A 23,248-nucleotide genomic window follows, 5' to 3' on the forward strand; every position below is an offset into this window, starting at 1 on the left:
GCACCACTACAGGTCACCACTACACAACTTTGCACAGTGTAAATACTGTAGTTTAAAACTGTTGTTACTAGTATGGATTAGATAAGATCATCATGGTTATCATGTTGGAAGTTTTGGCATCACACAGACTATAGGACTTCCCTGAATTTGTCTGTTTATCAATACTTGCTTTCCTTGGCCCCATCTCTGTTGGGTTTGTTCTGGTTGTTTTTTTTTTTTTTTGAAGATTATTAACTTTCTGTAATGAACTAAACTCTGCTATCACAGTGTCTTTTTAGGCAGTTCCTGTTGTGTTTGCTAATGTCTGTGCCCCAGATCTGAGCACAACTAACGACTGGAAGGAATGTTTCTGCTGTCCTTTGGCCATTTCTAACTGCTGGGACACATTTAACATTTCCCTTGGTAGGGGCAGTAGGACAGGAGAAGGGTGATCCTTCTGCTTAAGATGTGGCAGCTGGAACAATCCAGTATTGTCTGTTGTCAGGGGCTTTTCCATGTACATTTTTTCTTTGTCTTACACCTTTTGTTATTAATATTGTTGCTGTTACTGTTCATTTGCTTTACTTCGAGCTGTTTCCAGTAATTTGTTCTCATCTCAACCTGTGATCTTTGCCTTTTGTGCCTCCAAATGGAGGGGCAGAGTGGAACTAGCAGCAGTGTGGTTTTAGTGGGAGCACTAAATTGGAGAATACCATTCCTAAACCAGGACAGCTTTAATTGGTGCCCACTGTGAAGCACGAAGAGTTGAGATAACAGACCTCCCCAGAACGAGTTGGAAACAAATTGGACTAAATATCATCTGCGTTAGGTACAGAGCCACTGGTCACCATGTTGCTTGGTGTGTTCATGTGGATATGGTGCCTAACCCTGTGGATGTTTCTGTGTGTGCTCCAAGTGCTGCCCTTTTTCAGAGCAGGGGGAGGGATCAGGATTGCTTTGTTGCTCTACCGTGTGATATCCGTTTATGACATGATAACATCAGGGGCAATGAGGGTCATTTGGGATGTGTGTTCAGTGTTGCTCTCCTGCCCTGGCCTCAGGTCCTACCTCTGGGAATTCATTAATAATCATATTCAGCCTTGGGGGGGAACAGAGGATGATGATTTCCCTCAATTTTTCCCACCCTTTCCTTCTTCAGGCCTATTACAACAGCTTCTGAGAGTTTTGAATTCCCTTTGGATGTTAAGGAAAGCATGCTTTTGTTGCTAAGCCCACTAGGGCTCCTAAGCATGGTTCACATTGTGTTTAGAGTCAAAGAAGATGTCTAGGGAGGTTATTCAGAGTTCTCCCCCCAGCTGTGGGTGGTCATGAGTGGTGTGAACTGTGGGAGAAAATGGGCCAGGTTTTGGGGAAATTCTCTGCTTGGAGTGGTGTTTTGGAAGTTCATCCCTGAACAACTCTAAGATCCTGATAAAGTGACAGAATATTTGCAAGGAGAATTCTGTGGTGACTCCAGAGATGAGCAACTTACTGCAGTGTGCTGGGCCCTGGCTACTATTTATCAGACACTGCTTGATACTAGACAGACCTTCCGGGGGAGAAGAAGGAAAGCAGACCAAGAGGCCACTCAAACTGCAGGTGAACCAGAGGAACAACCTGTGCCAGGACCAGCAGCCCCTATACAGAAGAAGAAATCCAAGACAAAATCAGTTCACTTAGTGAGGAATGAAGAGGAAGCAGAGCCCTCAGAACAGGAGGAAGAAACATGGCCAAAGATAATCACCTGATCCCTGGGTGAGCTGCAAGATGTGCAAAAAGATTTCAGCTGCCAGTCAGGAGAGCCCCTGGTGATCCGGCTACTCCACTGTTGGGATATTGTGGCCCATGATATGGAACTAGGTGGTAGTGAAGCCAAGCAACAGGGTTGGATCCCTGTCCCAGGATGTGGGCATTGGCAAGGGGATTGGGAAGAGGACAGAAACTCTCAGCCTCTGGAGGCAAGTCCTGTCAAGCATGAGGGAAAGGTGTTCTTTCAAGGGTGATCTAATAGGTGGTGGAACACCATGGAGAAAGGTATCCAGTACCTGAGAGCATCAGCTGTGCTGGAGGTACTCTATAGAGATCCAAATAAGGAGCAGTCCCCTGTAGATCCAGATGAGGTCCAGTGCACACAATGCATGTGGCAGAAGTTTGTATGACCTGGAGTCCAAGGCAGCCAAGTGGTGCCACCATTAGCATTGCCAGTGCCTTTTTCTCCATTCTGTTGGCAGCAGAGTGCAGGCCACAGTTTCCTTTCACCTGGAAGGGGGTGCAGTACACCTGGAATCGACTGCCCCAGGGGTGGAAACACAGTCCCACCATTTGCCATGGACTGATCCAGACTGCATTGGAAAAGGGTGAGGCTCCAGGACATCTACAGTACATTGATGACATCATTGTATGGGGGAACACAGCAGGGGAAGTTTTTGAAAGGGACAAGATAATCCAGATTCTCCTAAGAGCTGATTTGGCCATAAAGCAAAGTTAAGGTCAAGGGGCCTGCCCAGAAATTGACTTTCAGGAGTGGATGCCATCCCATTCCAATGGATGTGGTTAACAAAATAGCAGCTATGTCCCCACTGACCAGCAAGAAGGAAACACAGGCTTTCTTGACAGCTGTGGGGTTTAGGGGGATGCATATTCCAGACTATAAGATTGTCAGCTGTCTCTGTCATGTGACACAGAAGAAGACCAATTTTAAGTGAGGTCCTGGACAACAACAAGCTTTTGAACAAATCAAATGGGGGGTTGCTCATGCAATAACCCTTGGGCCAGTCAGGATAGGACAGGATGTGAGATCGTGGTCCACACCACAGTTTGGGAGAATGGCTGTCCTGGAGCCTCTGGCAAAAAGTACCTGGGGAGACTCGAGGATGTCCCCTGGGGTGCTGGACTCAGGGGTACAAAGGATCTGAGGCCTGTTACACCCCAAATAAAGAGATCAAGAGATCCTGGCAGCTTTTAAAGGGGTTTGAGCTGCTTCAGAAGTGATTGGCACCAAAGCACAGCTCTTCCTGGCACCCCAACTGCCAAGGCTGGACTGGATCTTCCAAGGGGAAGCCCCTTCCACACATCATGCCACTGATGCCATGGGGAGCAGGTGGATCGCTCTCATCACACAGTGAGCTTGGTCAGGAAACCCCAGTTGCCCAGAGATCCTGAAGATCAGGAATTGGTCGGAATTTTGGATTACCATTATCAGAGGAGGAGGTGATGTGGTCGGGAGGCCCCACCAAATAATCAGCTACGAGAAATGAAAGGTGACATGCTCTCTTTGCTGACAGCACCTGCTGCATTGAAAATGGAAAGCTTCCATATGGAGCCCTACTTGGTGAGTTGCAGAAGCTTGTGAGGGACAAGGTGGATCAAGTCAGGTTGCAAAGCTGAAAGCTGTCCACCTGGCGTTAGATATCACTGACTGAGAGAAATGGCCAGTGCTTTACTTCTACAGTGACTTGTGGATGGTGGCAAATGCTCTGTAGGGGTGGCTGGACCGATGCAAAAAGGCCAGTTGGCAGCGCAGATGGAAACCCGTCTGGGCGGCTGAATTGTGGCAAGACGTCACGGCCTGGGCAGAGAAGCTGGCTATAAAAGTATGTCATGTAGATGCACCTGTACCCAAGAGTTGAGCTACAGAAGAACAGCACAACAACAGACAGGTGGGTCTGGCTGCCAAGATTTAAGTGTCTCAGGTGGATCTGAGGGTGAATTATTTCTGGCTTGGTGGGCCCATGATGTGGCAGGTGATAGGGGAAGAGATGGGATTTACAGATGGAGTTGCGACCGAGGGTTGGACTTAACCGGGGACAACATCTCCCAGGTCATCCATAACTGTGAAATGTGCTGCAGTCAAGCAGGGCCAAGCAGGTGGTGTTCCTCTGTGGTGTGGTAGATGATGGCTGAAATATAACTATGGGGAGGCCTGGCAGGTGGATCACATCACACTCCCACAAACCTGCCAAGGCAAGTACTATGTGCTGGCAGTGGTAAAAACAACCACTGGGGGCTGGAGATATATCCTGTGCCTCATGTCTCTCCCCAGAACACCATCCTGGGCCTGGAAAAGTGAGTCCTGTGGTGACACAGCCTCCCAGAAAGGATTGAGTCGAACAGTGGGACTCATTTCAAAAATAGCCTCATGGACCCCTGGGCCAGAGAGTTTGGGATGGAGTGGGTGTGTCACATTCCCTGTCATGCACCAGCCTCTCAGAAAACTGAACGGTACAATGGACTGATAAAAACCACATTGAAAGCAGTGGGTGGTGGGACCTTCAAACATTGGGATCTACATTTAGTGAAGGCCACCTGGTTAGCCAACACCTGAGGCTCTACCCTTTGAGCTGGGCATACCCAACCAAAACCTCCCTGGGCTGTAGAGGGGAATAAAGTCCCCATGGTGCACATGAGGAATATGTTAGGGAAGACAGTTTGGATTAGTCTCAAGCAAAGGCAAACCCATCCATGGGATCATTTTTGCTCAAGGACCTGGGTGCACTTGGTGGGTGATGCAAAGGGATGGGGAAACACAATGACTACCTCAAAGGGATTTGATTTTTGTGTGAGAACAGTCCCTAATGTTGGATTGTACTGGTTGCTGAATGACACTCTGCCATAACTACCATGAACAGTGAGGATGGGCTGCTCCAGATACAGCAGTCAGGAGCTCCTGATGCAGCTTGCAACCAGCCAAGGGCACAACAGCCCTCCTGCCCTGGAAGATGTCTAGCATAGATAGAACCTACAGTCATGGACTATATGAACTCAGCAGACATCTTGAAAGGATGACCACTGCTTATGGAAATGATGCCTGGGCTTGTGTATATGTGTATCTATATTCTCTCTGTGTGTATAGTTGGAAGGTGTAGGATTTGGGCATGAAGTAGATGGTATAGAACAAGGGGTGGATAATGTCCTGGGTTTGTCCAGGACAGGATTAATTTTTGCAGTAGCCAGGAGGGGGCATGGCCAGGACACTGAGGTTATTCTATATCACCTCAGGCCATTGATGGCGGTGGGGGAAAGGGCTTCTCTCTTGTTGAGAAAACATGGTGGGGAGGGCCAAGCTGTCCCCTGTTGTTCATTGTCATGCAGATTGTGGGAAGCATTTTATGCATGTGAATCACTCTGTCATACAGTTTTATTATTAATATTGTAGCTGTTATGGTTCATTTTCTTATCTCATTGCTGTTCCTAGGAAATTGTTCTTATTTCAACCTGTGATTTTTTACCTTTTGTGCCTCCAGCTGCAGGGGAGGAGGGAGTGAGTGGCAGTGTGGTTTTAGTGGGAGCACTAAATTGGAGAATATCATTCCTAAACCATGACGGTTGGAAAAGACCCTTGAGATCAAATCCAACCATTCCCCCAGCAATACCAAGGCTACCACTAAACCATGTTCCCAAGTGCCACATCGACATGTGTTTTAAATACCTCCAGGAACAGTGACTCCACCACCTCCCCACCTAGTCTGTTCCAATGCCTGACAACCCTTTCAGTGAAAAAGTTTTCCCTAATATCCAATTTAATCCTCCTTTGGTGCAATTTGAGGCTGTTTCCTCTTATCCTAGGGTATGTTATTTGAAATCCTGTTAATAGCACAAGTGTCCTTTACTACTTTCCTAAATACATATCTGAAGATGATGTACTAGAATCCACCTCTTGTCATTATTTATAAACTTCAAAGATAAAGAATTAGATGATTAGCATGAGACTTTTTCTGTACTAGGAATTTGTACTGTCGTAATAACATAGAGGGAAGCCTGGAATCAACCCCAACAAATTACCATTTTGATATTCACACAGATGAACTTGCTGCTTCTTCATTCCCATTCAGTTCAACTGCTTTGCAAGCTTCTGTGTTACCTCCAGACTTTGCATTTGACTGCCTTGAATGGCATTTGGCCATGGTTTGCTGCATGTGAGACCAGCTGCCCACCTGCTCCTGGAAAGGGATGTTTTCCATATTGCAGACAGCTTTGCAACACTTTACCCTCTTGAGACAAGAATTAACTAGTTTCCTTATCATGTCTTGTGGTAAAGACCATTATCTGTGATGAACTTTCAAATGATGCACAGCAGTATTCCCACAAACATGGGCTCTGTGTGTGACCAAGAACCAGTTAAAGTCACGTTCATCCCAGTGTTCACTCTTGTGGTCTCAGCAAGTCTAGAAGACCAAATGGCTGAAGGACACACTTCTGGTGTGGACACACTCCACTTTCCTGCTCTCTTCTCCTGTGGAAACTGGAGTGCTGTTTGCAAACTGAGGTAATGCTGTTGCTGCATCCTACAGGTGCTTTCCTGCTCAGTGCAAGCTTGGGTATTGCTTCCATACTCAGTTCCAAAGATCTCATCTAATAGTAGATTGGTCTACATTTGTGGCATTGCCAGAAAAAGGCCTATGTTGTCAGGCAGTTGAAGTCAGCAACAGTGCTGAATTCAAAATGTGTTGAAACTTTAAGAAGGCAGAAATCCAAAATAATCCGCTTGAGGTTTGGCTCTTAGGAAACCAGAGATACTGTCTTCCTACATATGTGCTTTCAACTTATACTTAGAGAAATACTGTTTGCCTGATGTCTTAAAATGATTAAAGGGCAGTTCTTTTTTCCTTTCTTGACTTCAGTGTGATAATAGGGGATGCTGTTGGCATTCAGCTTACCAAGGATTGGTTTAAGACGAAAGAGAAATTATTGAAATAACTTGAATGGAAGAGGCACGTGCAATATAATGTAGAAAAGAGATATGACATTGAGTTCCTTCTGTTTTGTCACACAAGATTTGCAGTTCCAGCTTTTCTTGTTTAGATTTCCCCTGGGAAAAAGAGCACATCACTGACTTGAACAGAGTGACTATAAACCCCAAGAACCACTGATCTTCTCTGTGCTGGAAAGACTTCACTTTTAAATTCAGATGGCTCTGTGGTGCTGACCTTTTACAGAATTGCACTGGGTTGGGGATTGGGCTTTGAGATAGTACATGAAGATAATGAGGTTTTGACGTGCATTCTGAGCCCGCAATTATGGGATTTCATCTGTATGCCTCCCTTAGATGTGTGCTCTGAAACTGGCATCTGTCATAATCATGATTTTTCTGCTAGTGTCAATGTGTGCACACAGGCATGTATTGCTGTTGTAGTACAAAATTCTTCCATAAATGCCATCACAGATCAGGCAGAATTAGGTTTTATTATTATTAATGTTTTCTCCTTTAAGACTACTGGCTTCTCCCCAGTCAGCATGCATGTGGCTTGATTGAGTAGTTGTAGCAAAGAGCTTTATTTCAGTGACTTTCCCAGGAAATTCATCCACTTAATAACAAATAGTTCTGCCTCCTGGGACTCAGGTAGAGCAGCATCCCAGAAGTCCTTTTCACCCAGCTTGGATCGCCCTCTGCACAGGTAGCAGCATTGTGCAGTTAAGAAATGTGAGTAAAAAATATGAGCTGCTGCTATTTTCTGCTTCTCTTGGCACTATTCCTGGAGAGACTTGAGTTGGTAAATGTGGCTGTCACAGCAGCTATTACCAACGACACAAAATAATTAAGTTGTGGATTCTCTTGTGGCGGAGCCATGTTGGTATTTTTTAGTGATTTGTATGTGCTAGGAGAAAGAGTGTCATGCTTGATTGTTGTGATGGATGCTTCCAGGAAAACAGGACAAGTCTCTAAAGGCAGGTTGTCTAATACTTTCTATGTGTATGAAGTCCTGTTGGTTATATGGCAGATCACTAATTGAGCTGTGTGTTGTTTCTTCTCAGATTTTTGATGAGATGATGTGATGGGTGGCACCCATCTCTTTTTTTTCATTTTTCAGCTAGTCAAAAGATTGCTGCAGCCAGGTGTTATTCTGATTCTTTAATCAAATGAATGCTTTCATCTTTTGATATCTTGAACCACCAGTGTGGGGTTCCAGGTTTTCAGAAGTCCTGAACACTTTGGGAAACAGATGTTCAGCAGTGCTGAGAAACTCTGGTAGTCATTGGCTGATGAGTGCTGCTGAACTGTGCTTCAAACAGAAATTATACTGTGAACATGCTGTGAAATTTGGGGGTCTTCAGAACAATCTCTTTTTCCAGTATTTAAAATATTTTCTGTGAGTTGCCTCAGATAAATCGGATTGTGTTATAGTGTAATTGTGAATTCCTGCTCTTTGGTTCTTAGAGACACAGGCTCTTTCTTGTTGCACCCAATTTAGCTTCCCTGAGGGAAAAATTTCTCCAGATGCTTGGGCAGCAAACACAGTTTTTGTGCTGTGACATACTCCTGGAGGGGCTGAGAGCCCTGTGTAGGTCAGGGATGCTGCCCAGCACTGTGTTGATGCTCTGCTGAAGTGAACATGAGCTTGAAAAATGCTGTGATAACCTTCCTGCCATTGCTGAGGACCAATGAGATAAAAGCTGGGTTCTTTTCAGTAGGTGTTGCTGTACATATGTTGGTGCGTCAGGGAAAAAATACTTTTCAACTATTTGTGTGTTAAACCTTAAGGCCAAAGCTTTTTTAGTTTGTGTGTCTGCAGTGGAAGAATCCCACGTCACATTGGGTTTGTATCTCCTGTTAGAGGTGACAGTGTGCTCAGTGCTGAACAAGCTGCACATGACCTGTAGCATCAGAAGATGAGCATGGAGCAGAACAGAGGCAATAGGTGATGGAGGTGGGGGAAGCTCAGCCTTGTGTCCATTGGCTTCAGTGCTGCTACCACTGGTCTTCACCTGAGTGCCCCAGGAAAGGGGTGAGGACCAGCACAGGAAATTGGGGTGCTGCTGCTGGTGAGAAAAACCTCTGGGCAGCCAGAAGAGATACAGGGGCTTTGTTGAGAGATAACATGTCAAACCCTGGTAAGGCAAGAAATTTCAGTGGACAAATAGGGAAGATGGGTGCATGTGTGAACCACAGGAAGGTTTTTGGAGGGTGCTAGAGTAATCTCAGTCAATAAGCAAAGCTTTTTGCTGTGTGTCAGTGCAACACAGCAGGTCCTGGCTGTGATGGGAGGCCTTAAGGGATATGGTAATCAGAGAAAAGTAACTAAGAACTAAGTCATAAAATTAGCAAGAGTTTTACCAGCTCTGTTGTGCATAGAGAGGCAGCAGGGAATGTGGGTCACACAATATGAGTTAGTCAGGAAAAAAACCCAGGTCTGTTAATGCCTCAGGCCTCTCCATAAACACCAGACCATGACTCTTTCCTCCAGCACAGCTTGGATGGGAAGGGACCTCCATTTTAGGTGAGGCTCTGCTCAATCCGGCAGCTAATCATGTTCTGCTGTTTGCCTTTGCCAGGTGCAAGTTCTTCAGCCTCACAGAAACCCCTGAGGACTACACCATCATTGTGGATGAAGAGGGCTTCCTAGGTAAGTGTCAGCATGTGCCACTTTGGTATCCAGCCTGGGGGAGGAGGAGGAAAACTTGTCATCTCACTGAGATGATAAATCAAAGTGCTTGTAAAACAGATCTGTTTGTCAGTGCTGGTAGTACAGCTCTGAAAGGTGCTTTGATCACTTAAGCACACTGTCTCTGCTGCTGTGCTGTACAAGGTGATTCACACACCAGATATGAATATATTTGAATGCAGGAGCACACACATGTCTTAAAGAGCAGTTTAAATGCAGTTGAAAAAGCAAAACCATTTGTGTATCATCGTGTTGGACTTGATCTCAGAGGTCTTTTCCAACCAGGTTGATTCTATGATTCTGGGTCTGTGTTACATGAGCTGGTCCGTGTCCCCAGGCCTCCAGAAGCACACGTCTTGCATCTCCAGCTTCTTCTACCAACCTCTTTCAAAGGCGCACTTGAAGATGAGTAGTTTGTATCATCCCCACAACCAGCACAACTCTGTGGAGTTGTGAATCAGCTCCTTTGGCTCATCACCAAAAGCTGTGACTTATCCCCCTTTCTTACACCCAGCGCTCCCTGTACTGAATGTGCCATCTTTGCTTGTGGTGGTTAAAGGGTCAAAGGTGGAGTCAGCTGTGTGTCACAGAAGGTGATTGGCATGTGCTTGAATGCTGCAGAGTCTTGGTGCTGGGCAAGTGCTGATGGAGAGAATGGTTTGGCTTTGTAGATGGAAATAGTTTGTAGTAACTTTCATCATGTGTGAAGGTTTTGTTTGTAGCAATGTTATTGAGGTGGTGGAATAAGGAAGTGTTGGGTAGCTATTATTCCTATTTTTGTTCAGTCACTCCTTTCTGTGGTTGGAATGAAAGGTCTACCCAATTTAAGGGTTGGAGAAAATTCATTAAAATATGGAAGAAGATGATTTCTTTCCTGAGTAGGAATTACCTATTGAGAACCTTTTTATGACACTGTAATATTCAATGGGTTTATAATATCCAAAACACAAGGAGAAAACTTGAAAACCCACTATCATTATTTAGTACAGAGTTAAAGTTTTATGATCAGTAGCCTTGCTGAATTAGTCCCTTTTCTGTTTCAGGAATACTCATAAACATGTAATAGTACAAACCACATTTTAGAACTATTTTAATTAATTAATCAATCACTAGGTTTAGAATAGGTAAATGGATCTTTACAGCTGTAGCTGTTAATAATTTGGGAGTTGCAGTGTTTGATTGAAGGTCTGTGTCACGTACTTTTGCTCCCAAAGGAGGAGGTGACATATGATTCTGCTGCCAGAGTATCCCTTGTTGCATTTGTTCAAGGAGCACATGTACAAGAATTTTACTGTTACTGGTAGTATCAGCTTTTTTCTTATCCGTGGCAGCTGGGGAAAATCAGTTCAAATTTGTTTTTGCCATAATAGGAGGATACAGAGCCTGTCTCTAAGAGCTTCATTTAAAGAAAAGACTCACCAAAGTAGGAGAAAGTTTTGGGGTTTTTTCTGAGGGGCACAGCACATGGTGGAGCAAGAAACGCAGAGATTCCCATTCTTGGGAGGGAGTCTCTGTCACTGTCCCATGCTGTCCTTCAGATGGGATGTGCTGGGGGCACACTCACCTCCAGCATCTCACCTGTGTGACATTCATGTCCCTTGTTTCTCTGCCCTGTTGGCACAATGCAGATTTCTCAATTCAATCACTGGTGGCAAGTTTATGTTGTACAGTCTGCAGCAGCCACATTGCTATGTATCTCTCTGGAAATTATTCCAACTTGAAACAAGCTCAGGTAGTGGCCTTGCTCATCCATAGTGGGGGATGTTGGTTGGACTGTACACCAGTGGCTGCGCTTGGAGCAAATCCCAAGTCTAGCATGACCAGTGTCCTCAAGGAGCTGCATTTCCACTGGTGCCCAGGTTATCTTTGTGAACCAGGCAGTGCTGCTGCCCTTCTAAGCAGCAGTCCCTCTGCTTGGACCTTGTTACCTTGGCTCTCACTGGCACCGAACTTAGTGCTGGTAGTCACAGTGCCCATGTACCTTCCATTTGGCCTTGGTTTTGACAGCATATAACATCCCTGTTTTTTCAAGTACACCGTGTGCAGTTGGTATGTTAAAGCAGGGCTTTGGAGGAGAAAAGATCCTCTTCCAGGCAATGCAGGGGAAGTAGGGAGTATGGTGAGGTCATCCGCTGCTACAGCATGGCATGGAAGCAAGGTGCAAAACTCAGTCTGGGTAGAAGTGGCACAGAGCTGGCAGCTTCATCCTCTTTTCTGTGCTTTTTCCTAGGAAGTGGTGATGTGCTGGCAAGACCTGTGTGCACTGCATCCTGCTAACTCTCCTACCACAACCCCAATATGTTTTGTATTTGTGTACAGCCCATGTTCTTCTTTCTGAATTGTCACCACCATATCCAGAGCTTCATCTCAGGGTTAGCCCTGTCTGCAGCTGTTCCTCAATTCAGTATTTTCATGGTCTTCAGCAATCTGGGATGTAACATACAGATACCCTGTAACAGTGAAAGGGCTCTGCTTCCCCTCACAGTCTAGCTATAAATGTCTGGGGAGGAGGAAGCTCAGTTTGCCATTGTAAGCAGCCCATGCGCTTCAACATAGTCAAAATCTCCAAGAGTTCCAGCATCTCAACTTCTTACAAAACAACACCAACACATCTGCCTGGAGTGCATCAGCTGCTGTTTGTCCTGAGTAGCCCAGTTCAAGAATTACACCTTTGGTGAGCAGTTCAGATAGCAAGTCCAGTAATAAGTGTATTTCTTTTTCTTTCCAGGTAACTGTTTTTCTTGCAGTGCTTAACAAATTTAATGTAAGTCTCTGAAGAACAGGTTTTTCTGTGTGGAAAATTAGGACCTGTATGAGTATTTGCTGCAGGAGCAGTGAGAGGGTTATCCTGTTAGCTGGCATCTCCCATGTTAGCCATGGTAGTCCCTTTTGCATGTCACAGACATCCCTGATGAGAACAGAGTAGGCTGAGGAAATACTGGCAGTCCTTGAGGTTAACACTTCAAACATACTGACATGCAGTAATCATTTGTAACTGTTTTGTCAAAAAATAATTCCTGGGCTTGTTTCCCTGAGAGCAGTGAAGGAGTTGGGCTGCTAAATAAATCAGGATTTCTTTTCCCCAGAAAACGTCTGCAGTGCAAAGCCATAACCTCCTTAAGCATTCTTTGAGCTGAAAGGGAACCGCTACAGCCTCATTCTGTGCTTCAATTCCCTGGTGGTGAGGTGGGGATTATATCTGCACAGAACCTTGTTTGTTCCAGTGGCTGTTTCTTGGGCTTTGGCCTGTTAATTAGGAAGAATTTCATTCAGCAAATAACACAGGGGGATGGTGCACAGAAAGCTCTTTTCCTGGCTGATACTGGGATGTATTAGCACAAGGAGTTTGGCCATGGGCCCTCTTGCATGAAGACAAGTGTCTCAGCTACTGGGGCGCTTGGACAGCCATGTACAGTCCTGGCATTTATGCCCTGCAGCCGAGCCAGCACGTGGCAGAAAAGTGGAGAGGTTGCTTCTCCCTGAAATACAGGAACATTTATTGGGCTGGTTTGCTTTCTTTCCCAAAGTTTGGCTGAAAGCAGGAGCTGTCTGTGCATGGTGCAGATATGCCATAAAACCTCTGCCCTCTGTGTAGTCTGTCCCTTTTTCAAAGGGTAGCAAGGACAGACTCCCGTCTCTGGGCAGCTGCATGAACAGAGCTTCTAGCCTGTCATCTTGCTGGTCCCAATAGTCTCTGTTTATCGTAGGTTTTAGCTTTCACACACTGAAAGGAAAACACATGCCAGCACACCTGGAGATAGCCATGCTCTTGGAAACCCTGTTTATATGCACTGGGAAGCAGTCACTGGCAGTGCAGTCCTTTCCTGCAGATGACATCTGAGTAAAATGATCAAGTTTGTGAGCTGGCGCTTCCACCAGCTGTCACATCACAGCCTCTGTACCATGTATCCAGAGAGCCTTTTATTGGAGGTAGGGGGGCAGTTTAAAGGGAGTTGGGTTTGTTTTGGTTGTCCATTTTCTGTTCTGGTTTCTCCAGCTAGTTTGTCTGTAGTCCCTTTTTTGTCTTGGAAGTCCACTGCTAGGTTTGGCTCTACTTGGGTAGCTTTCAGTGGAATGCCATCCATTCAGCTGCCCATTCTACAGCACTTCTCTAGTTGCACAGCACAGTGAGAAATGTAGAACTTACACTTTTCATCAACAACCATTATTCTCTAGAAGACTATTGAAAGAAGAGCCTATCCAGTGCCATCTATGGTCCATTTGCATGGAGGTGAGAGATGGCCATAGTTTACCCTTAGGTATTGGTTTGTTTCAGTATCTCCTGAATTCCTTGACATGAAGCTGAACTGTTTGATAGTGACCTGCCCAGAGTTACCACCACTGGGGCCTGGCTGTGTGCTGTGGAAAAACAGGCTCCTCTCTGCTATCGTTCTTGTGGCAAGACAGTGTCTTTGCACCTCGAAGGCAGCAAATTCTACATTTTGAGTTTGGACACTATTTATGATGGCAAGAGAAGTCTCCCTTTTTGAGACTACTTAGAGGGCAGTGAGTGGAGTTTCAAGACTTTTTCTCCATTATGTGGACAGACCCATGCCTGTGGCTGCCCCAGCCCAGTCTCCCCTGTGACCCTGGCAGCTGTTGAGTTGCTCCATGAACATCTGCATAAATGGGGTCTGGGACAGTCTGTCACCCAGGGGAAGCTGTCCTGAAGATGGAAGATTGTAAAGCAACATGTTGCTAATGTTTTCAGGGTGAGGTCACTGCCTTCCCACTTGCTTGGTGTCCCTTGCTTGTAATCTTTTGTGTAGGCAGTGAAATTCAAAAGTATCGGAGAAGGGGAAAAGAAATCAAATGCTGGGGTAAAGGAAGGAGTGAATCACTGATATTTTCAAGTTGGTAAACATGCATATTCTAGTTTCAGGGAAATCTGTGTTAAGGAAAACACATCACTTTCGTGTACTGTGGTCTTTCTCCTAGAATTGGCAGCACATTTTCACTGCAGTCAGCAGACCTTTTAGGTCCTGTCTGATCTCTTCTGGGTCAGATCCGGAGAGGAAAGGCCATTTCATTTCAGTTCTGAAGCAGCAGTGGGAAGTGTCCTTCTCAGGTGCAGATCCCCCATTTGAACGTGGAGCAAGACTCTATCTCCCCACACTGAGGTTCATCTGCAAGACAAATGTAGCAGTTCCTTTTAAACCTTCTTTGGCTGCCTCATAGGGCTGGTATCTTCTCTGAGGCCAGAAATCCATTCATTTACACATTTTTCAGAAAAGGAGACTCCTAATCTCAGTTTATACTTCACAGTAAATTGCTCTGTACATTAAGAATAAGGGAACTATTTGAAAAATCTCAGCTAGTTAAGTGGCAGAGGAAAAAAAAAAGAATAAAAAGAAAAAAGCCACCTTGCTGGCAGTGCTTTGTTTTGATAACCATCATCCTCAGACAACCTGTTCCCTATCTGACCCTGGATATTCAGTACCATCATATGCTTTAGTACTACATTGAGTTCCTGTTTCAGTAACATCAAAATGGTAAATTGCTTTCAGTGTCTTATCTATCTGTATATAAAATGGGCAAGAAATCAGCTTATAAATAAGTCCAAACCCAGAACCCATCTAGCTGGGAGCAGTCTTCAACTTTATTTAAAGATGCAGAGGGAAACAAGCTAATAGTTGCATGTAGTTTTCTGAATATTGCCTCTATAACTATCTCTCCTTTAATTTTTTATTGCACAGTGATTAGGCCTTTGTATCTGAGGCACAGTGGTGTAATTTGCTTGCTGACATTTATAGTGCTGGATTCCTCCCCCGGACAGCCAGGAGTGCCTGTGGTTGCTAGGCAGAACATGTTTTTCTCTACTAAACACGTGTACAATCACTCTCTTTGAATCTCTGCATTGGCTGGGCTATGCTGTATCTGGGGTTTTCAGGTTTTTTGAGTAGAGTTGTATTAATGACCTAAATTCAAATTAGAACATGGAGATTTGACTATTGCCTAATTATAAATATGTGCTTGGTGAGGATGTTTTTCCTGCAGTGCATGTCTGTTGATACAGATCAGTAAATATTTTTGGGATCCATGATTAGGTGGTATTTCTGCCCTCTCCTGAGAGGCAACAGGGTTTGGTAGTTAAAGCTTTTGGGGGAAGGGAGGGAAGGATGAGAAATATGTAATATTCCAAGATCTGGTTTGTCACCTGGGGAAAGGAGTATTTTAGTTTGCAAATCTTGACAGCGTGTAATATTCCCTATGTTTGTAACCTGCCACGTAAAGTCTTTTGCTTCAGTTTCTCTGCTTGCTCCTATTTAAAGAATTACTGAATAAATAATACATATTTTTCACCGTTTCCTCCAGCAGATGGGTGTGTATTGATATCTATTTTTGTTTCACAGCCTGTGGTGAGAAAGCCCAGACATCTCTTCCTGAACCACTTGACTGGCCATGATTTCCTCCTTTAAATTTATTACATCTTGGCTGCTTACTAGCACTTTCCAAAGTCCAAGATAGATACCAGGGCTTATTCTTATCAACCCCTCTCATAGATGCAGGACCTACAAAGCTTTTGTGGCTGAAATGGTGGAGCAATTCACTGAAATTTTAGGTTGTTCTCTCAGAGCAAGATGCAGCTCAACAGAGGGTAGCAGCCCTGCTCATTTGTTTCATTAGAGAGCATTTGACCCTCTTCTTGCTGCTCCACTGGTGCATTGTTTTTTATTCTGAAGGGTGGGGCTTAAGGGGAGAGGATGGCTTGCCCTGTTTGTACTGGAGCTGTCTATATTCTGCCATGGCTAACTGTGCACCCCGTGGTGAGGCTGAACACGCTCTGTGAGACTTTTTGAAGCATTTGTATATTGTAAGTGCTGGTAAGACTGTAATTTGTCATCTTTTCTTGCTTTTGAGGTGAATTTGGTATGGAGCAATCTGTGAGAGATGGAGAAATGCTGTTGCCCCCCTCCCCCCAGGTTGAGAAGTGAAGAACAGGGAAAGCTATGATACAGGAAATCAGTGATACAATCAGGAAATTAACCCCTTTTCCCATGGCTGAAAGCATTCAACCACTGGTTTCCAACCTTTGCTAACTGTGAACCTACTTTGTTTAAGCCATACTTGTCTCAAGTTCATGACCTGGACCAGGAAGTGGATTTCCTTCACCTTGGCATCTCATAAATGCTGTGACCTCAGTCAAGAAGTGGAGGCTGCAATAATCTTTGAAAAAAAACCCAGTCTGACATCATCTGCAAACAGAGAAAACATCTCTTTTGTGGTAATTGTTGCAAAATGCCAGCACATGGCAATCCCCCAGAATTGGTCTCTGAGCAGATTTGCCAGATGTTCTTGTCAGGGCAGGAGATAGCTCAGGTTTCCCTGGAATCAGGAGTCATTCACTGAGGTGAGAAAATTTCTGTTTCTGCCAGGCTCGGAGGATTCTTCTAATCAAGTGAGATTTGAAAGCCAAACAAACTTAGATCCTGTCTGTACCCAGGCAAAGGCTCTCAGGCAGAGGTGGCATATTTTGTGCCCAAAATCTGCACTAACTTTCTTTTCTCCTGGTTCCAGTTGTCAGTCTTTTCTAACTTTCTGCCTGCTTTGGTACAAAGTCTCCAGAGCTAATGATGCATCAAGGGTAGCTCTCAATCTCAGTGCAATGTGTCTAGTTGTTTGGTTTTCACTAGAATCAGTTGAGTTTCTTGTATCTAACTCTGGAAATGCAGAATGATGCATGTGTGACTCCCAGCAGTTCTCTCTTGAGGGGAATTAGCTTGGTGCTTTGACCTAATTCTTGTGCAGTTAAAACAAAGAGGGGGTGTTCTTTCCTTTATGTGCAGTATTAAGCTGATGGTGACATGCTGGTCAACCATCTTCTTCAGGCTTTTGGCCTGACAGACACAGTCTGTCTTGGATCTGTGGAAGTTCTGCCCTGTGGGCAAGTGAGCCTTTCTCAAGTGAGCAGCTTTGCTGCTGCAATCAAAAGGTTGAAGGGACAGGGAGCCAGAGCACCATGGTGACGTCCCCAGGTCGGCTGCAGGCTTTTCTGCTTGACCTTGGACAAGTCTCTCATTTTCTCTCTGTTTCCTCAACTGAAAAACTGGGATAATCCTATTATATCACCTCATAAGTGCCCTTGTAAAGATTACTTAGTAAACATGAAAATACTTTGCTAATGTAACTGGCAAGGCCTGTGGTAAATAATAATAATTGAGGTAGCTCCTGTCCCCCAGGATTCCTTTTACAATGGGTGCACTTGCAGCCTGCAGAACAAATCATCTCTGTAGTGGAACAGATTGGAGATTATGGTGGGAAAAAGCACCCTTTGAGAAAAGTTACATAATCTTTTAAAAATCTCCTATTTTAGCATTTAATCTTGAACAGGATTAAGACTCACAGCATCAAGGCTACAGTCATGTAGTTAGGAATTTAGTGGCTTCATCTTCAAGTCTTGTTTGAAATGTAATTGTCTGCTCTTTTCTGTCTTCCCTGTCAGTCCAGTGAAATGTCTCAATAGTTGTTTGTTGGTTTTTTTTAAAGGAAAAAAAGGATTCCTTGTGGTATTTTGTTTGAAAATACAGAAGGAATTGGAATTGTGAGTCCAACTGCATTGGTTCTTTTTCTGATGGTCTTTTATTGCTTGTTTTTGGTTTTTCAGTGGAATGTTCTGCCTGTGTCCCTGTGCTGGCAGCAGCCAGAGCCGGCAGCGTTGCCTTTGACGGTCTGAGCTGCGCCCTCCCCACCCCTGGCTTGCAGAGTCTGTGAGCAAAGCCTTTGCCAAAAGTTCTTGAGGCACAGTGCAAGTTTTATCAGGAAGTGGGAAATCTGCTGATTTCTGCTATTCCTATTACTGGATGGTCAGAGACAAAATCCTCAGTTCTTTTGGGCTGTGGATCCCATTTGCTCATGAAGCAGTGAGTGGCTGTGGCAATGCTTTCCTGCCTGGGAGCAGAAAGCCATGGCTGACAGGTTGGGAAGGGCCCAGTTCTTGATTGTGGCACAGAGAGGGCATCAAAGTCTGTGCACTCAGGAGCCAATCCTATACAGGATGGTTACACCCACAGCCATGCCCTGAATACATCTTGAGCCACACTTCTAATCCTAATTGCTTGTCACTTAAGAAAAATCCCAATTTCTGCCCCCTTCTTCCTTCTCATGAGCAAATTTTAGCTTTGGAGATTGGATCTGGTTTTCATTTTCCAGATTTGCTCATTTGTGAGTGGTGTGTTATCCTGTGAAGAGGTAGAAAGGGAGCAGCCTGATTTCCTAAGAGCTGGCCAGAGCTTACTCAGGATTTGTCTTCCTAACCCAGCTCTCCAGGGAGAGTGGACATAGTGGTTATTTTTGAAATATACCTTACCATGTTCCACATTTCTAGCCAAACATAACAATGATGCTTTGGTTTTTGAGTGTATTTATACCTCCTGTCTTTGATACCCCTGTGAGGTAAGAATTTATTTTTTTTCTCCCATATATGAGGAAACTGAAAAAAAAAGGCACCAAATGAGTTGATTCAGGTCACATTCGTGCTTCATGGGACAGATCAGATTTTGCTTTAACTAGAAGCCCAAACTGACATCTACTTATGTTCACTTCAGATGGGACTTCATTTGCCTCTGTATTACAAAGACCTGAGTATCTGCTCTAAGACATTGCTGTAAAGCCACAGTTTCCTTATGAGCCCCCAACAACCTGTAGTGAGTCCCTCATCCCTCTGTGTCCATGGCCAGGTGGGAATTGTGCTGTCTCATTATAACAACTTCTGCATATTGACTTGTCCTAGTTCAGCTGGAGGGACCAGCTAACCCTGTGTGGTGGTGATCAAACCTGTGTATTCCACCCCCTCTATTCATTCCCCAAGGACAATGGGCCATTAGCAGCAGCTGCCCAGGGAGCCATTATCACTTCACACCCAGCCTGAGGGGGGCGGAGCTGCTAATGGGCCATCAACAGCTCAACAACCCCTGGCTCCCAGAGTTAATCACCCATTGTGTGAGTCCCCGCCCAGGGGGAGGGACTGAGTGCTCCCTGAGGGTACATAAGTGGTGGGTAAGAAGACCTCAGGACCTTCTCGTCGGATCCAGAGCAGCAGCAGGACCTCGACAGCAGGAGATCCCCGCTCTCGCCCAGACCACAGCCCTCGCCTGCACTAACAGGTTTTTCTTTTCCTTTTGCTCTGGACTTGGGGGAGCCACAGGGGTCTCAGCACAAGGGCAAACAAACCCCCTTGGGTTTGTGCCCCAGGACACTGGGTTATACTGCTGGGGTATTGTGAGTTGAAAGCAATTTCCCTTGTGTATCAGTGTTGTTATTGTAATATTATTATTAAATTTTAGCTCTGACTTATAATCTCTCTCGTGGTGAGTTCATTTCCCCTGCTGGTTCACCTTCTAACCAGCACATCTTTTGGCGCCCAACGTGGGGCACGAGAGAGAAGTCAGAACTACAATTTCATTTTGTGTATTTGGGTACAGAAACTCCCTGACTACCATGTTGCTTGATGTATTCATGTGGATGGTGTATCTGGGCCTGTTCATATTTCGACACATGGGGAACCATGTGCCTGTTTTGATGCTCTCTTTAATACCAGGGAGAAGGATCAAAATTGCTTTATTAATATACTATGTTTATGTTGTCATAACATCAGAAGCAATGAATTTCATTGTGAATGTATATTCAGTCTGGTCTGCCTGTCCTGGTTTGGGTTGTTACCTCTGGGGTCTCATTAAAAATAGCACCCAGACTATGGGGAAAACAGGCGGAGATGGTTACTTCCACCTTTTCACCTCTGCTACAACAATCATTGAAAATATTGAGCTTCCTTTTGATGTTAGGGACAGCATAATCCTGCTGTTAGTGTTGCTTTGTCTCCTCTGTACTGTATACACCATGTTTAGGGTCAGAACTGGGCTCTCTAAGGAGACTTGCTGGAGGCCTGCCCTGGGAGTGGATGATGTTGAGTGGCACGGGAAGTGGGAAGATATGGGCCAGTATTTGGAGACCTTCTCTCCTCAAATGATCTGGAAATTCACCCCGGAACAACTGCAGGACCCTGCCAAAATGCTAAGCTATGTGAAAGGAAGATGCTCTGGTAGTCCCAGAGATGTGCAGCTCACAGCAACCTGCTGGGCCCTGGCCACTGCCTACCGCACACTGCTTGGTGTGGTACAGCATCATCAGGAGGAGGAGAAAAGGAGCAAATCCACAGGCGCCATGTCCACCCAGACCATGACTGAGCCAGAGAGGAAGAGAGATACATCAACTAGCGCCATGTCCACCCAGACCATGACTGAGCCAGAGAGGAAGAGAGATACATCAACTAGCGCCATGTCCACCCAGACCATGACTGAGCCAGAGAGGAAGAGAGATACATCAACTAGCGCCATGTCCACCCAGACCATGACTGAGCCAGAGAGGAAGAGAGATACATCAACTAGCGCCATGTCCACCCAGACCATGACTGAGCCAGAGAGGAAGAGAGATACATCAACTAGCGCCATGTCCACCCAGACCATGACTGAGCCAGAGAGGAAGAGAGATACATCAACTAGCGCCATGTCCACCCAGACCATGACTGAGCCAGAGAGGAAGAGAGATACATCAACTAGCGCCATGTCCACCCAGACCATGACTGAGCCAGAGAGGAAGAGAGATACATCAACTAGCGCCATGTCCACCCAGACCATGACTGAGCCAGAGAGGAAGAGAGATACATCAACTAGCGCCATGTCCACCCAGACCATGACTGAGCCAGAGAGGAAGAGAGATACATCAACTAGCGCCATGTCCACCCAGACCATGACTGAGCCAGAGAGGAAGAGAGATACATCAACTAGCGCCATGTCCACCCAGACCATGACTGAGCCAGAGAGGAAGAGAGATACATCAACTAGCGCCATGTCCACCCAGACCATGGAGGAGCCAGAAGGACAACAGAAACCGATAGCAGTTGCCCCTGTCCAGAAAAGAAAATCAAAGACCAAATCAGTTCGTATAGTGCATGACGAGGAAGAGTCAGGACCTTCATCTCAAGCAGAAGAAATGGAGCCAGAAATAATCACCCGGTCCCTATCCCTGGGAGAGCTGCGTGAGCTCCGGAGAGAGTTCACACGACAGGCAAACGAGTCCATCTTGACCTGGCTACTTCGAATCTGGGATGCTGCAGCCAATGATACAATTCTAGATGGGAGTGAGGCAAGGCAGCTGGGATCCCTGTCTCGAGATGTTGTCATTGATCAGGGCATTGGAAAGAGACAGGAAACTCTCAGCCTCTGGCGGCGACTGTTGTCAAGCATGAGGGAGAGATATCTTTGTAAGGAGGACCTCCACGTACAGCAAGGACAGTGGAACACGATGGAACAAGGTATCCGGTGCTTAAGGGAATTAGCCGTACTGGAGATAATCTTTTCAGAGGATGAGAGATTCCCTAAAAGTCCAGATGGTGTCCAGTGCACATCCCAGATGTGGTTAAAATTTGCACGACTTGGGCCAGAAATGTATTCTCGCTACCTTGCAACATTGCAGTGGAGAGAGGGAGAAGACAAGGTGGGTGCACTGGTCAGCAAACTCAGGATTTATGAAGACACTGTCACTGCTCCATTACGAGCCCATGTCTCAGCTGTGGAAACAAAACTGGCTGAACTGGAAGAGAAGATTAAGGAAGGACTCTTCCATATCTCTCCAGAACAAACAAGAGTCTCCGCCATCAGAAGCAGGCGTCTTCCAGCTAAGGAGAAAGGGTACACTCCACGCGGCAATCTGTGGTTTTACCTCCATGAGCATGGAGAAGATATGAGGAAGTGGGATGGGAAACCCACCTCTTCCTTAGCAGCTCGGGTACGTGAATTGCAAAGAGGCACAACTAACACAGGGAATTCTTTAAGGTTGAAGGCTGCTCCGGTCTCTCGTGGGCAAGGCTCCAGACAGTATAGGAATGATGATGTTATGCCCGATCCTCTTGAAGGAACCTCCCGGTCATATTCACAGGGAGAGCGCAGTGAATACCATGACCAGAACTAGGGGGGCCCTGCCTCTAGCCAGGTAGAGGAGAGGGACAATCGGGTTTATTGGACTGTGTGGATTCGGTGGCCTGGCTCATCAGACCCACAGAAATACAAAGCTTTAGTGGACACTGGCGCACAATGCACGTTGATGCCATCAGGATACGTCGGGGCAGAATCCATCTCTATTTCTGGGGTAACAGGGGGATCCCAACAGCTGACTGTACTGGAAGCTGAAGTCAGCTTGACTGGCAAGGAATGGCATAGACACCCCATTGTGACTGGTCCAGAAGCCCCATGTATCCTTGGCATAGACTACCTGAGGAATGGATATTTCAAAGACCCAAAGGGACTGCGTTGGGCCTTTGGCATAGCTGCTGTGGAGACAGAGGAAATCAGACAGCTGAGCACCTTGCCTGGCCTCTCAGAGGACCCTTCTGCTGTAGGACTGCTGAAAGTTGAAGAACAATTGGTACCGCTGGCCACAGCCACAGTGCACCGTCGGCAATACCGCACTGACCGAGACTCTGTGACCCCCATACACAAGATGATTCGTGAGCTGGAGAGCCAAGGGGTGGTCAGCAAGACTCACTCACCCTTTAATAGCCCCATATGGCCAGTACGAAAGTCCAGTGGAGAGTGGAGGCTGACGGTGGATTACCGTGGTCTCAATGAGGTCACACCCCCCCTGAGTGCCGCTGTGCCGGACATGCTGGAGCTTCAGTATGAGCTGGAGTCCAAGGCAGCCAAGTGGTATGCCACCATCGACATTGCCAATGCCTTTTTCTCCATTCCGTTGGCAGCAGAGTGCAGGCCGCAGTTTGCTTTCACCTGGAAGGGGGTGCAGTACACCTGGAATCGACTGCCCCAGGGGTGGAAACACAGTCCCACCATTTGCCATGGACTGATCCAGACTGCATTGGAAAAGGGTGAGGCCCCAGA

The 23,248-nt window shown here is 45.8% G+C and overlaps 1 protein-coding gene across 2 annotated transcripts in view; it reads left to right on the forward strand.

The window, feature by feature from the left end:
- Positions 1-23,248, forward strand: part of CASTOR2 (cytosolic arginine sensor for mTORC1 subunit 2) — a 142,511-nt gene that overhangs the window by 60,633 nt on the left and 58,630 nt on the right. For both annotated transcript variants that reach the window (XM_071574763.1, XM_071574764.1), the window contains exon 2: positions 9,250-9,320. In XM_071574763.1, coding sequence (XP_071430864.1) covers positions 9,250-9,320 — 71 coding nt within the window. The remainder of the gene's footprint in view (positions 1-9,249; positions 9,321-23,248) is intronic.

The sequence above is a fragment of the Pithys albifrons genome, chromosome 21 (genome assembly GCF_047495875.1).
Source record: "Pithys albifrons albifrons isolate INPA30051 chromosome 21, PitAlb_v1, whole genome shotgun sequence".
NCBI lineage: Eukaryota > Metazoa > Chordata > Aves > Passeriformes > Thamnophilidae > Pithys > Pithys albifrons.